General features: G+C 34.1%; 2 protein-coding genes across 5 annotated transcripts in view; both read left to right on the top strand.

Annotated features, from left to right (window-relative positions):
* The window catches only part of LOC114339689 (uncharacterized), a 108,148-nt gene that overhangs the window by 34,874 nt on the left and 58,935 nt on the right, over positions 1-14,339 (top strand). For 3 of the 4 annotated variants that reach the window (XM_028290358.2, XM_028290356.2, XM_028290355.2), the window contains exons 2-3: positions 3,737-4,735; positions 12,523-12,872. The gene's annotated coding sequence lies outside the window, so the exon portion shown is untranslated. The remainder of the gene's footprint in view (positions 1-3,736; positions 4,736-12,522; positions 12,873-14,339) is intronic. The other variant, XM_028290359.2, reaches the window with a different exon arrangement.
* LOC126886229 (uncharacterized) overlaps positions 7,993-14,339 on the top strand; it is a 53,895-nt gene continuing 47,548 nt past the window's right edge. Inside the window, exon 1 of the mRNA XM_050653093.1 lies at positions 7,993-8,721. Within this exon, the coding sequence (XP_050509050.1) occupies positions 7,993-8,721 (729 nt within the window). The remainder of the gene's footprint in view (positions 8,722-14,339) is intronic.

Below are 14,339 nucleotides of genomic sequence, written 5' to 3'. Positions count from 1 at the left end.
GTGAGAACCAAAGATCTCGTCAGAGGTCAGCCAGTCCCTTTTGGTTGGGCTATTGTTTGCTTGATGATTGTTATTAGCAGTCAATTGCGTCGACCCTGGAAAGTGAACACTTAAAAGATGCTCTACAGCCTCCTTCTCTGTGTCCGTATACTTCCCATTGGGCAATTTCATTGACTTGGGTTTGTTAATGTTATCTCTTTTGAGGATTCTGTTAACCCTGGCGCTTTCTGTTAACCCTGTAGAAGGTAATAAGGCTTCCATTGAAGCCTTTCGAGCTGTGCCTCTGACTCCTTATCAATTCGGAGACTCACATGCAGTCCTCCGTCAGTTGCTGGTTTGGAACTCAGAATTGCCCAACGACTGGTCCTTAGTTCAGGATTTTGTTTTTCAATTCGTGCCAGTGGCACTTTCAGATCCTCATTTTTAGTCTCTGGAAGGTACATCAGTACACGCTTCGATTTTGGGAGTTCCTCAGCCTTAACGACCTTCCACTCCGTATTGTCTTCCAAGAAATCCTTTGTGATCTTAAAGGACTCCTCGTCAGCACATATCAACCCATAGTATCCATCCATGAGCCGATTACCTTCGTAACGAGGTGCGCAAGGAACCTCATCGATAAGTTTAATTAGGGCCTCTTTTATTGCCCCAACGTCTTTTTCCGTTACAGATATGTCTGGGTATTCTTTGGGAATTATTGCCGTCTTTATTCCCGTAAGAGCTGCTTTGTAGTTGCTGCTGAGCTTTTTGAAAGAGGCAGCAGCAGTTCTGCTCTTTTTTGTTAATTTCTCCTCAGGAGTGCTTCTATCAGACACAGTCCGCTTGACAGCTTGTGTGATTTCGGCATTTCCAGGAGTTTTATTTTGAGGTCTAGGAGGTAATTTGACCTTAGAAGTGTCAATTCCCTGTTCTCTCATTTTCCGAAGCTTTCTTCTCTGTGCCCCAGATATTTTTGGCCGAGAAACCTCATCCTCAGCATCTTTTAAAGGAGTCCGCATTGCGTCCTCAGTATTTTTATTACCCGATGTGATGGGATTATTTTCTTCCAGATTCTGCCGAACAGTCTCAGTGGAAGTTTGATTGTTTGTTGGGTTCTCCTGCGAGACCCCTAGGGTTAAATCTTTTAAATTTTTGCATGGTTCCATATTGATCCCACGAGTATGGGAGAAATAAACTGTCCATACCAGCAGCGCTCCCTGTGCCGGTACAAGGCCTTAAATGAAAGGGGGTGTGGCCTGGTTCCCCCAGTCGACCGTTTGAGACAGTTCAATTTAGACACACAACTGCCATGCAGGCCTGGGCACGGTACAATTACACCTTTACCTTGTGTGTTGGGGGTGTAGGTTTAGTGGGAAAAAGGATGAAGGAGGGTTAGCATTTTCTGGTTGTACTCGGAGTGTAGGATAGATACAGCTGGTAGATATTATCGGGTCGGTTGACTATATATTGGCGATATGAACAGTGCCGTAGAATGGAGATGTGGCAGTGAAGACCAGAGGGTCTTCTACTTAAATTTACGCCAGGGGAGTGGTACAACCAGACATGGGTAGGTTAACTTAGGGCGGGCTACTTCTTGGTCGCTGAAGAAGTTCATACATTCCTAGTCTCTCGAGTACCTAGGAAAGATTCCCAGATACTCCAGAGAGCTATGTCGTGACAGGAACCGGTCTAGCGAGGTTGTTTCACATCCTTTCATACTTACCATGCATTAGGCCTTGCCCGTTTATAGGGGGTGCCTTCTTTCATCGGAGAGGTCCTTATTAGGGAGATCCCCTGCATTCGTACACACATACTTGATCCACTTCCTGCGCCAGACTACGGCCCTATCTGAACAGTCAGCTTAAGCCCCCGAACCAACGTCAAGGTCGTGAAGCCCCTATTGGGGGAATCTTACACTCAAAAAAATTTAGTTCGTAATATTGATTAACAGTGATTATTGAATAGTATTTCGTTGTAACAACAATTTAATATTTTTTGTTTCAACGAACTTTTAGACATTCATCAATGTATTTGGTTATTGTCACAATTATTGAGTAATAATTGTGAAAATAACTGGAGTACATTAATCAATAACACTCAATTTCTTCAGACAATAAGTAAGTTTCGTATTTTTAAAAAATAATGGTAATTCTGGCAGCAAAGCACTTTCTTGATTTTGTAGATTATAAGCAATTACCTTGGTTTATCGTGACAACGTATAGATTTCATTAAAACAATGTACAAATGTTGTTAATATAGAGTAATATTTGATCATTATATAGATGTAAACTGATTGTTGTAACAACGAATGCATTAATCAATCTACTACTATTGCTGCGTTTAATAACCACAATCAATGCGTTCATGGTAACCATAAACATAAATGTTTTTCTTGACCATTTGAAATGTAGCGACTTTACCTTATCGTTCTTTGTTAAACAATGCTGTGACCTCTGCCAAAGTGCCGAATAATTTCATTTCGTTTCCAAGTTTAGTCCGTACTGGAAGGAAGTTTTCGTGTGTCTATTATCGTATTCATTTTTTTTTCGAATCCTTAGAAAACTAATTAGTATTTTTGAAAAATTTAAACGCAGAATAAAATACTACTGTATTATCAAGGATCTGAAGTACCTGATAAGTTCTAGAATGATTAGTTTAATAAGTCACAGGGGCGAAAAAGCGAAAATTTAGTATGATTTTTAATTTCAAATATATTTAAATATAAATTATAATTATAGATTCTATAATTTCAGTTTATTTTAAGGGATTATTACCGAGGGCTATTCAGCCCTCGGTAATAATATAATCTTTTATTCTGCGTTTAAATTTTTCAAAAATATTTATTAGTTTTCTCAGGATTGCAAAAAAAATAAATGTGTTTAAAAAGAATTCGATCAAAATTTTGCACCTGTTGTCTCAAAAAGCATTAAAGTGTTATACATTTTTGGAATCATTACTTTAAACGCTTTTAAATGAGCTGTCACATGATGTACTTTCCCATTTAAAAAAAACCAAAGTTGTGGCTGTCACCTGAAGAGGAATCGCGTAAAGTTCGAAAAATTGATGTTATAATATACTTTGATTATCATAAAAATCGACCTGTCCGAGCGTTTTGCTTATGTGCTAAAAATAAATAAGTTAATAAGGGGCAACACTTTTTCCAGCGCACTGTATAAGTGAAATCATATGAGAAATCACAAAGTGTAAAGTCCATTAGGTTTAGGACAAAAAAGGGGATTTGCAAAATTATTATTAATCAATTAATATCATACATTGAGCTAATGCATTCAGTAATTATTATCAATATAAAATTCGGTCATAGTAGTAATGGACGAAACTGATTGTAGGGATGAATATAATTGATTGTAAGAATAACCGTATTTATTGTGGGAATGAACGGAATTAATTGTAAGAATAAACGGAAATAATTGTAGAAATAAACGAAATACGTTAGCAGAAATAACACTGTTATTGACACAACGAATAGTCTTCGTCGGTCAATTAACGACATTGTTGTTTCAATGAACAGTGTTCGTTGGCTCAGTGAACAGTGTTCGTAATATTAATAAATAGATGTTCTTCCATTCAATAAACGTAATACATTGGATTAACTAACGAAAATAATGAATTGATGAACATCGTTTTGTTTTTCCAATAAAACCAAGAATTGGACAAATTTTAAGTATTGCTTTTGTTGTCTGAATTAGCATTTTTATTAATATTACGTACCTTTTTCGTTATGTATATTTTCATATTTCAGATCAAAGATGGTATCAGTAAACTGGAGATACATTTATCCCATTACGACTATATATCTGAATTTAACAGTGCAAGTGTTATCAGATTTAATATTTGAAAATCGTTATCGGATTGCTATTGGTAGAGTTACCATTCTAATACAAGATTTGGAGGGCGAACAAGAGCATTGTAATTACAACTATAATCTTACCTATATAGGGGACGAATCTTGTCCATTTAAAATGCTACAAAGTACAATGTCATTTAATGACATAGCACAAAAAACAATAATTAAAAATGTAACCTGTATTACATTGCGAGACGATACGAGATACTATACTTTAATAAAGCATTCAAATAGTTGTAACGTACTAACATTAGAAATAATACAAACTGAAAACATAAACGTATGCCTAGAAAAATTAAGTCAGCAAATTAATAATGAATATGAGAAAAAAAATAACGTCAAATATTTAGGTAAACAACTCAAAAATATTAAAATTGTTGGAAGTGGTGCAAATACGTCACCTACTTCTTATATTTTATCTGTTAGTAAACAGACATCTACAGAATCTGATCTAACTCACACCACAATCACAACTTGGCATTGGAATAAATCAGAACTACATGCATTAGCACTTTTATTGTCCGGCACTCTTATACTTATCATAATAATTTTAATAAGCTTAATATACATGATTTGGAAAATGTGTAAACCTTTTAAAGCCGATCAAAGAAAACAATATGGCTATATAAATATATATAGAGAAGACAGTACAACTAGTGACGGATATCTAACTCCAAAGCTTGTTCAGCCGCCCCAATACGAGGAACTTATCTACAGTTCTCCAAATCTACAAGCCAATATTGATATTAGAGCAATGCGTGACGGATACTTAAAGTCAAGAATAGTTGAGCCCCACCAATATGAAGAAATTATCTATCATCCTCAGCATTCACAGTATTACAATCTCCCAGTGGTATCTTCTTGAACAGACCAAATCGGACCAATTTAGATACGGTAAGGTACTTTTATTTCATATTACGTTATCTACTTTTATTCCAAGGAAATAAGCAAGAAATAGCCCATATTCGGGGCAATAAAATGTCCAGGTAGCTGACAACTTTTTTAGTTATTGTGGACCTATAGAATGAAAACTTAACTGTTTCCTGCCTAAAGTTCGGAGCCGTTTTTTAATTATTAACAATTTAATCCAAAAGGCAATTTTTTCGATTTTTTGCACTCCATTAAAAACTAAAAAGACGTAAAATTACAAAATTAATTTTTTTAGCACATTACATAACCGTCAATATGCCGATTTTTTAAAGTTAAAAAGTCAAGTTGTTGCTTCACAAACTGCAAAATAAGTGAAAATTGTTATTTGTTAATAACTTTTACTAAACCTAACTTAGAACTTTAGCGTTTCACTCAAATTTGGAAATTGGGGTATTTCACAAACCCTCAAAATTTTATTAATTTGATCCATTAATTAGTTTAAAAGTTATTCTATTTGCTTATTTCAGATTTGTTTTGCAATAACATAAGATACAAAATAACAAAGATAGAGATCGCTTCCTCAATTATTTTTCCTTTTATCCTAAAAAATTCAAACATAACCTCGTACAGGAATTAGCCCTAGGGACTTATAGGTGGTCACATCCTTTTTAGAGAAGTGAATCTAGTTAATTACTTAAAACCATTTTAAGTGAGAATTCTTATCCAACTTTTCTTATTAATAGATATCTTTTTTCAACTTCTCGAGTATTACTTGACCAGACCTACTCCAATTTGGGAGAAGTTCAGGATTCCTCACAAATAAATAATGAAATTCAAATAGAAGAAGTGTCCACATCTGAGTCCTCTCAGAGATGCTAATCCTTGTCTTATTTCCCACATTTAACTGATAAACTTACGAACTTTTTTAAACCGTTATCCACCAAAATAGGTATCAAGAATTGTAAAATAGTCGGAAATCTTTTTTCTCGTACTAAAATACCAATAGATATTTGGGATAAAGCTAATGTATACTAAATTTACAATCAAGATGCAGTAGAAATAAACAAACCAATACACGTTAAATGCTACTAGGAGCACTCCCAAATCATAATTTGCAATGTCATAACATATTACATAACATTTTAAATCCCAAATCATAATTTCCAAAGTATAAACATTGTAAATCATTATTCGGGAGTGCTCCTAGTAGCATTTAACGTGTCTTGGTTTGTTTATTTCTACTGCATCTTGATTGTAAATTTAGTATAGTTTATAACAAACCATGCAAATACTGCCATTTTAAATATGTTGGTCAGATAAAAAGAACCCTTAAAGGGAGGGTGGTTACCCATAGAAGCGATATCAGATGCAATAAGCATTCTTGTGCTATCAGGTCACATTCCATCACACTTAATCATCAAATTGATTTTGATAACATTAAAACCTTAGTCATCGAGTCTAATTTCTACAAAATATAATTCCAAGAAATGTTTCATATCCTAAGGGAAAAAAACTCTATAAACAAACGACTCTTTATAGACAATCTTAGCATCATATATCACTCCTTACTTTTAAACAATCCTTGAATTCATTCAGTTATCAAATTTCAAATTTATTTTCCATATAACAGTAATCAACAACAAAGGAGACATCGAGGACGATCTTAACAACAGAATGGAAAACACAGGAAAACTATTCCAAGCACTAAATAGAGGATTCCTTAATAACAAAGAAATATCAACAAAGACCAAGATGACAATATACAAAACAATATATAGACCTAAGGTGACATATGGAGCAGAAAATTGGATATTAAACAAAAGACAGCAGAGCACAATTCAGGCAGCAGAGATGAAATACCTCAAAAGAACTATCGGAGTAAAAAGAACTGATAGAATCAGAAATTAAGAAATAAGAGAAAGACTCAAAATCAAACCGATACTTGACTCAATCAAGGAGAAAAATTGGCATGGTTCGGACATCTAACCCGGATGGAAAATAATAGATAATAAAAAGAGTGTGGGACGCCAAACCAATAGGGAAGAACAGAAAAGGAAGACCCATTAAAGAACGGAACAGTGACATCTCGCAGATACTGCAGAGTAAGGGTAAGACTTGGCAGGAAACAACACAGATGGCATCCAATAGAAAGGAATGGAGAGAGTTCGTTAAGAGCTAGGACACCTTAGAAGATTGTAAAATATGGTAATTAATGAATTGTTTTATAAACGGCCCAACACCGAAAAGGTACAAATGGGTCTACTGATTAAGTAAAAGTAAAAAAAGTAAAGTAAAAGTAATAATATAACTAATCCACACCTATTTCTATGTTCCTAGATTTCAACCATTATAAGCAACTCTTAAATCTATGGTATCTTTTCTAGTAAATAAAATCAGATATAATTCAGGGTGCATCGTCAACCTATAAACCGAGTTTTCATTTGAAGGCTTTTTTGTGACATCATACTTTGCTGCCGTTTTCACGGTGATCTTATATCTTTAATTTTGTTTTACCTTTTGTATGTCACAAAGGGGTTTTTTGGTGAAAAGCTAGGTTTATAGTAATTTACAGTAATTTAGTTCAGATTTTCACATCCCTTTTTCAAATCCATTTAATTATAGACACCTAACATTTGTTTTTGCTTAGGTTTTTGTGTGCTTTTTAGTTAGAATAAGAAATGGATTTAAAAAAATTCTTTTGACTTTCTTCTCCTGGCCTCATATTTCAAAATAAATTATATGTAACTATTTAATAACCTTAGGATTTTTACCACTCAGGATGTTTGTGACATTTTTTGGCTGTAAATATTTTTAGCATTATAAATTTTATGTATTTTTTAGCCATTAAGTTTTTAACAACACAACCTATTGTGATGATTGGCAACACGGCAGTCAAAACGAAAACAAATATTGTATTTACCGTCTGCAATAAACTCAATTTTTGAGAGTTGTAACGGGAAATAAGTTATTAAAAGTATCCAGTGAACAATATAAGACATTAAGTTAAGGTTAGTGATAATTAAAAACATTAAAATCGGTGAAATAACATCAAAATAGAACCAAGGACATACAAAAAGTAAGATCGCTAAAATTGTTAAGCCTGTTTAACAACAAAACGTAGACACGAAACTCTGGCCGATGAAATTGCGACGTTGCCGTTGTGAGTAGATTTTCCAGGTAACCACAGAAAATAACAACCGATAATAAATATACAAAATAAATACGGTAAACGCTGTCTTCTCTGCACTTTTGAGGTGGAAGACAGTGTTTGGCGCCGGAAAATGGAAAGGTATCTGGAAACTTTAGACAGTGATGACACACAGTCAGAAGGAGGGTCAAAAAGGAAGGACAGATATATGGATAACGAGGAAGATGATATTTTTAGAAAGAGCAAAAAGTTCTCGAGAACACCAACAAAAAATCAAGAGAAAAGAAATGAAGAAACAAAAATTGATCAATTATTAATAATGATGAGCCACCTCACCGATGACATTAAGGAAATAAAAAGAAATCAAAAAGAAAGCAAGGAAGCAATAGAAAAGCTCATTATAGAAAACAGAGCGCTGAGAAAAGAAAATGCGGAACTAAAACAAGAGAATATAGAAATCAAGGAGGAACTCAGAGAAATAACAAACCACATGGAAGTTATGGAAAAACACCGACGAATAAATAACGTAGTCATGAACGGTCTAAGGATAGACACATATGAACAAGCAGGGTTAAAAGAAACAACTAACAATTTCATCAAACAACACTTAGGAGTAGAGGTTAAAATAAGGAATGCTCACAAGCTAGGAGAAAAAACATGCCTCATTGAATTAGAAAACCAGGAAGAAAAAAGAAAAATAATGGAAAAAAAGTATAAGTTAAAAGAAATAAGAGGGCTGAAGGTATATATTAACGAAGATGCAACCATAAGAGAACGAGAAATACAGAAAATAATTAGAAACATTGCTCAGGAAGAAAGAAACAAAGGAAATGAAGTCAAGATTGGAGTAAAAAAAATATGGGTAAACAACAACGAATGGAAGTGGAACGACAAAGAAGGAAGAATGATCAAAACAACATCAAAAAACTAGCAGACAATTGTACCATGGGAATAACGATGACGACACAAGTACAGAAAAAGGATAACGATAATTCAAAAAAAGGACAAAAGAGAAAAAAAATGAAAACCGGACAAAAACACAAGAGAACATGTCGAAAAGAACACTTACTTTTAGGAACATGGAATGTAAGAGGCACATATAGAGAAGGTAAACTTAAACATCTAGCGAGAGAAATCGAAAAGTTCCAATTTGACATAGTAGCCTTGCAGGAGACGAAACAGCTGGGAAATGATATATTAGAAATAGAAGATACAGTGTTTTTTAATAGCGGCGGAAAGAATAGAACACTAGGCACAGGTTTTATGCTACGAAAAGAACTAAAGGAAGCAATAGTAGAATTCAAACCAATATCAGATCGAATATGTAGTATCAGGATCAAGGGAAAATACCAAAAAATCACTCTCATAAATATTCACGCACCATCTGAAGAAAAAGATAATGATGTCAAAGAATCTTTTTACAGTGAACTAAATAGAACAATCGAAAGTATACCCAGATACGACATGAAAATTATTTTAGGCGACGCAAATGCCAAAATAGGGAAGGAAGAAGTATTTAGACCGACAATAGGAAAACATAGTAAACACAATGAAACTAAAGAAAACGGACAGTTCCTCATAGATTTTGCAAGAGAAAAAAATATGATCATAATGAGCACATATTTCGAAAGAAAAGAAATACACAAGGAAACATGGATATCGCCAGATAGAAAGACCAAAAACCAAATAGATCACGTGCTGATCGAAAAAGAAGAGCAGCAATGTATAAAGAAGATTAGAACATACAGAGGACCAGATGCCGACTCCGACCATTACATGGTGGGTATCAAAATGAAGCAACTGATACCTGAAAACAAAAACAAAATAAAAGAAAAGAAATGTATAAATAAACCAATTCGGTTTGCAACAAAAAAAGAGCAAGAAACATACAGAGAAACAATGGAAAGGGAACTAAAAAAGATACAAATAGAAGAACAAACGGAGAACAACTGGGAAATCATAAAGCAAGTAATGAACAAAGCAGCAAAAGAATGTAATAAACAAGAGATTAAAAAGAGGAAGGAGTGGTTCGACATAGAGTGCCAAAAAGAAATAGAACTAAGACAATCATTAAGGATGGAAATGATCAAGAAAGAAACAACAGAGACGCATGATAGATATATAGAACAAAGACAAAAAGTAAAGAGGTTGTTGAGAGAAAAGAAGAGAAAACACTTAGATAATAAGCTAAAAGAAATAGAAGAGAACTACAGAAATAAAGAAATAAAAAACCTGTATCAAGGTGCCAGAAACGAGAAAAGAGGATACCAGCAAAAACCCATATTCGTTAAAAACAAAGCTGGAGATAGTATAAGCGGCGAAGCAGAAATAGTAGAGAGATGGAAAGAGTATTTTGACGAATTACTAAATGGCAAGAATAAGCCAAACCAAAATGAATCCATAGAAGCAGAGACAGAAAATGAACAGTTAGAAGACATAGAAGATAATCCACCGAGCAAAGAACAAATCGAGGAAATAATTAGAAATCTTAAAAACAACAAATGCCCTGGAAGCGATAACATAACAGCAGAGATGATGAAATATGGTGGAAAATTGCTGAATGATTGGATACACAAAATCATAAAAGATATATGGTTAAAAGAACGAATACCAGAGGACTGGAAGGAAGCAATTATCTGCCCATTACATAAAAAAGGCGACAAAACAGAATGCAGTAATTACAGAGGAATAGCTTTATTAAATACCGTATACAAAATCCTAGGAAAATCAATAAAAGACAAACTTGAAAAAGAAGCTGAAAATATAATAGGCGAATATCAGTGCGGATTTAGAAGAGGGAGAAGCACAACGGACCAAGTATTCGTAATCAGAGAATTACAAGCAGAAAGCTATGAACACAACCTACCAACGATAGCACTATTCATCGACTTCCAACAAGCATACGATAGAATAAAGAGGAAGAAATTAAAAGAGGCGCTTGAGGAATTGGGAGTTAGCAGAAAGCTACGTAACATGATACATCTCACTCTGAAGAATACAGAAAACAGAGTCAAAATAAACAATCAATCATCAGAAAAGTTTATAGTAAACGAAGGATTAAGACAGGGCGATCCTCTGTCATCTTTACTCTTCAACTTATGCCTAGAAAAAATAATGCGAGAAGCAAAAATCAATAGAGAAGGACTCATATATCAAAGAAGACACCAAGTTTTGGCGTTTGCGGATGATGTGGTGTTACTGGCAAGAGGAAAAAAAGAGCTACAGGAGATGGTACAGAGAATAGTAAAAGCAGCGAAGAAAATGGGACTATATATAAATTCAACTAAAACAAAATGTATGGAGTGGACAGATGGTCAGTTTAGGAAGGGTCAAAAGTTTAAAGTAGAAGTAGAAGAAGGAACATCATACGAATTCGAAATGGTAGAAAGATTTACATACCTAGGGGCAATAATACCACGTAAACCTATCATTAAAGAAGAAATACAAGCTAGAATAATGGCAGGCAATAGAAGTGTACATGCGCTTAATGTAATGTTGAAAAGCAAGTTTCTATCAAGAAGGGCAAAAGTACAGCTATACAAAACAACTATACAGCCAATAGTAACATACTGCAGTGAGACATGGACAATGACAAAAAATGAACAAAATTTACTGGAGATCTGGGAAAGGAAAATACTAAGGAAGATATATGGAGGAAAAATAAGGGACGGTTTATGGATAAGAAGATCAAATGATGAGTTAAAGCAATTATACAACCAACCTAATATAATAGGAGTGATAAAGGCTCAGAGACTTAGATGGCGAGGTCACATTGAAAGGATGCCAAACACGAGGACTCCAAAAAAGGTACTAAACTACACTATAACTTCAAGAAAGAGAAGAGGAAGGCCGAAAAATAGATGGAAGCAAGACGTCGAAAAAGATTTGGAAAGAATGGGGCTAGAGGGCCAAAAAAGAAAAATGAGTGACAGGAAGGAATGGAGGAAAATCACATATCAAGCCAGAGAAGAGCTCAGCACATAAAGAAACGTGAAAATGAAGAAAGAAAAAAACAAACTTTTCAAGCCATGGGCCTCTAAGGCCTTTAGTGCTATTGTATATATATATATATATATATATATATATATATATATATATATATATATATATATATATATATACCTATTGTGATGACATTGTTGTGTAAATCTTATATGTAACTTCACAATCAGTAGAACTGATGAAGTGCAGGAATACTCCACGAAACGTCTACTATTAAAAGATTAAAATAGTTTTTTCATTTTTTATTTCTCCTTGACTGATAACCTCAATTACATTGAGATTTTCTTCTCACTCATTTTATATATTGTATATATAGAAAGAAAAAACACATTGTATATAGATAAAGGGTCAGAGGAAAACACGCTGAATATCAATTTTTGGTCATTTTGCGATTGTTGAGCAATCTGTTAGCTTAGAAAGAGAAAGAGTACTCTCAACCTGTGAATGTCCAAGGGGAAATAACGATGAGAATCATCTTAAAAACACATCACAAGATTGGAGGCAAGGGAGGAAAACAATGAATATGTAACTTTGTTTCTCATTTTACCGAAAATGCTTGCAGATAGACATTCATCGTTCTTCCCCCTGACCCTTCATATGTTTCAATCATATACTTTTACTTTAGCAAAAATCTTTACTTAGCAGGTTATGTTTGTTTTAGATCTCAAAGGAATAAGAATCTCATTACCAGAAACATAGTGTAAATAGTACCCAAATATGGAAGTATAAAATATATTGCCTGAGGAAAGAAATAGTATATTGTACAACAAGAGAGGAAAAAGACATATTTCTCACGAGCGCAGACGTTTGTTAGCACGAGCCGAGGTACGAGGCGAGTGCCGCAAATCAAGCGAGGGAGAAATATGTCGTTTTCTCACGTGTTGGATACTGTACTTTTTCTATGGATGCGTTTTTGTCAAGAGTTCAATCTTCAAAATGAAATAATTTAGGTGCTATTATGTAGATTATATACCAAAATTGAAATAAAATACATATTATACACATATATAGGTATTTAATATTCTTAATATTTATATAATTTTATTTATTTAAAATTATAGTTACTAGTTATATTTGAACAGTTTTGAAAGGTAATTCCTCGTAAGTTTTGATTTGACACATATTATTTGACAAAAATATTTGTGTTTGTATTGTGCATATTACCATGGAAACCGCGATTCTACGTATGGAACCCGTGAGAAAAAATATTTCTCACTGCAATGGCCGACTTTTCTCACACCCTGAGAAATTGTTCGTTTTGAATGTGTGTAAGTAGTGAGAGAAATTGCACATTGTATAGCATCCATAGAAAAAGTATATTGTCCGATGAAAGTATATAAGGTGTTTCACGACGAGCTTACACTATCTATATATATCACTATACTTACAGGATATTTTTGTGAAAATTGGTTTTTGTAGATTAATTACAGAGTGAGTTGTATGTATGGAAAGCTTCAATTATCTTGGAAACGGCTAGAACGATTTTTAGATTTTGGTGGGTAAAGGTCTTCTAATGCGGTCGATATTATTGTGATATTTACAATGTTGTCAGATCTTTCGTTTTTCTGGAAATCTAATGTACTTTTTTATTTCATATGGAAAACTCTGTATATTTTTTATATTTATTACCAGAGAACGGCAGTTCTCGCCAGTGGCGCACACCCACACCCCCCAACACGCGACACTATATATACACGAAATTTTCGATTTTCTAAATCTGACTGAATTGAAAATTTGGCCAACTCCCATCTTAAAGTTCAGGAAAAGACTCACCCATTCATATGTCAACCATCCATTTTGGTCCAAGGGTGTGGATTTTACGGCCCTTCCTATTTAGGGTCTGATTTTCGTTCTCGTCCCCAAAACTCCCAAGAACTTGGAAAATTTAAGTCCGACCTTTGCGGCTTCTAATATTACTGATCATTACCTTTCTAACGCATCTCTAATTTTGAAAATCGGTTATACCATTCAAAAGTCACCGAGCTCAGAAATATGACTCAATTTCTATTTAAAAAAGGGAAAATGTTTGTGGATATGTATGTATGTATGTATGTATGTATGTATAGTCCGTCCGCTATAACTTTTCCCATGCGGTACAATTCATTTTCAATCAAATTAAGTCAAAACATAAATTGAAACGAACGTCGATGTGTATATATATTTTGTATACTCTATACTATATACTACACACATCGGCGTACGTTTCGCTTTCTGTTTTGACTTAATTTGATTGAAAATGAATCGTACCGCATGGGAAAAGTTATAGCGTGTGACACGGTGACAGGAAAATACAGCGTGTTTTATATGTTCGTTCATGGGTATTCTTTCATTTTTCCGACTGTATGTGTGTGGAAAAGTTAAACCGATCTGAATTTTTTTGTGTGTTTGAAGAGGGGGTCAGGGCCGATTCAGAACCGGTGTAGTTTGTGAGTTTTGACCACCCATAAGCCAGCTATAGGACTTGGTAGGTACAAAACG

The sequence above is a fragment of the Diabrotica virgifera genome, chromosome 6 (genome assembly GCF_917563875.1).
Source record: "Diabrotica virgifera virgifera chromosome 6, PGI_DIABVI_V3a".
Classification (NCBI taxonomy): Eukaryota; Metazoa; Arthropoda; class Insecta; order Coleoptera; family Chrysomelidae; genus Diabrotica; species Diabrotica virgifera.
Note: the sequence above shows the minus strand (reverse complement) of the source record. Positions and strands in the feature narration are given on the sequence as shown.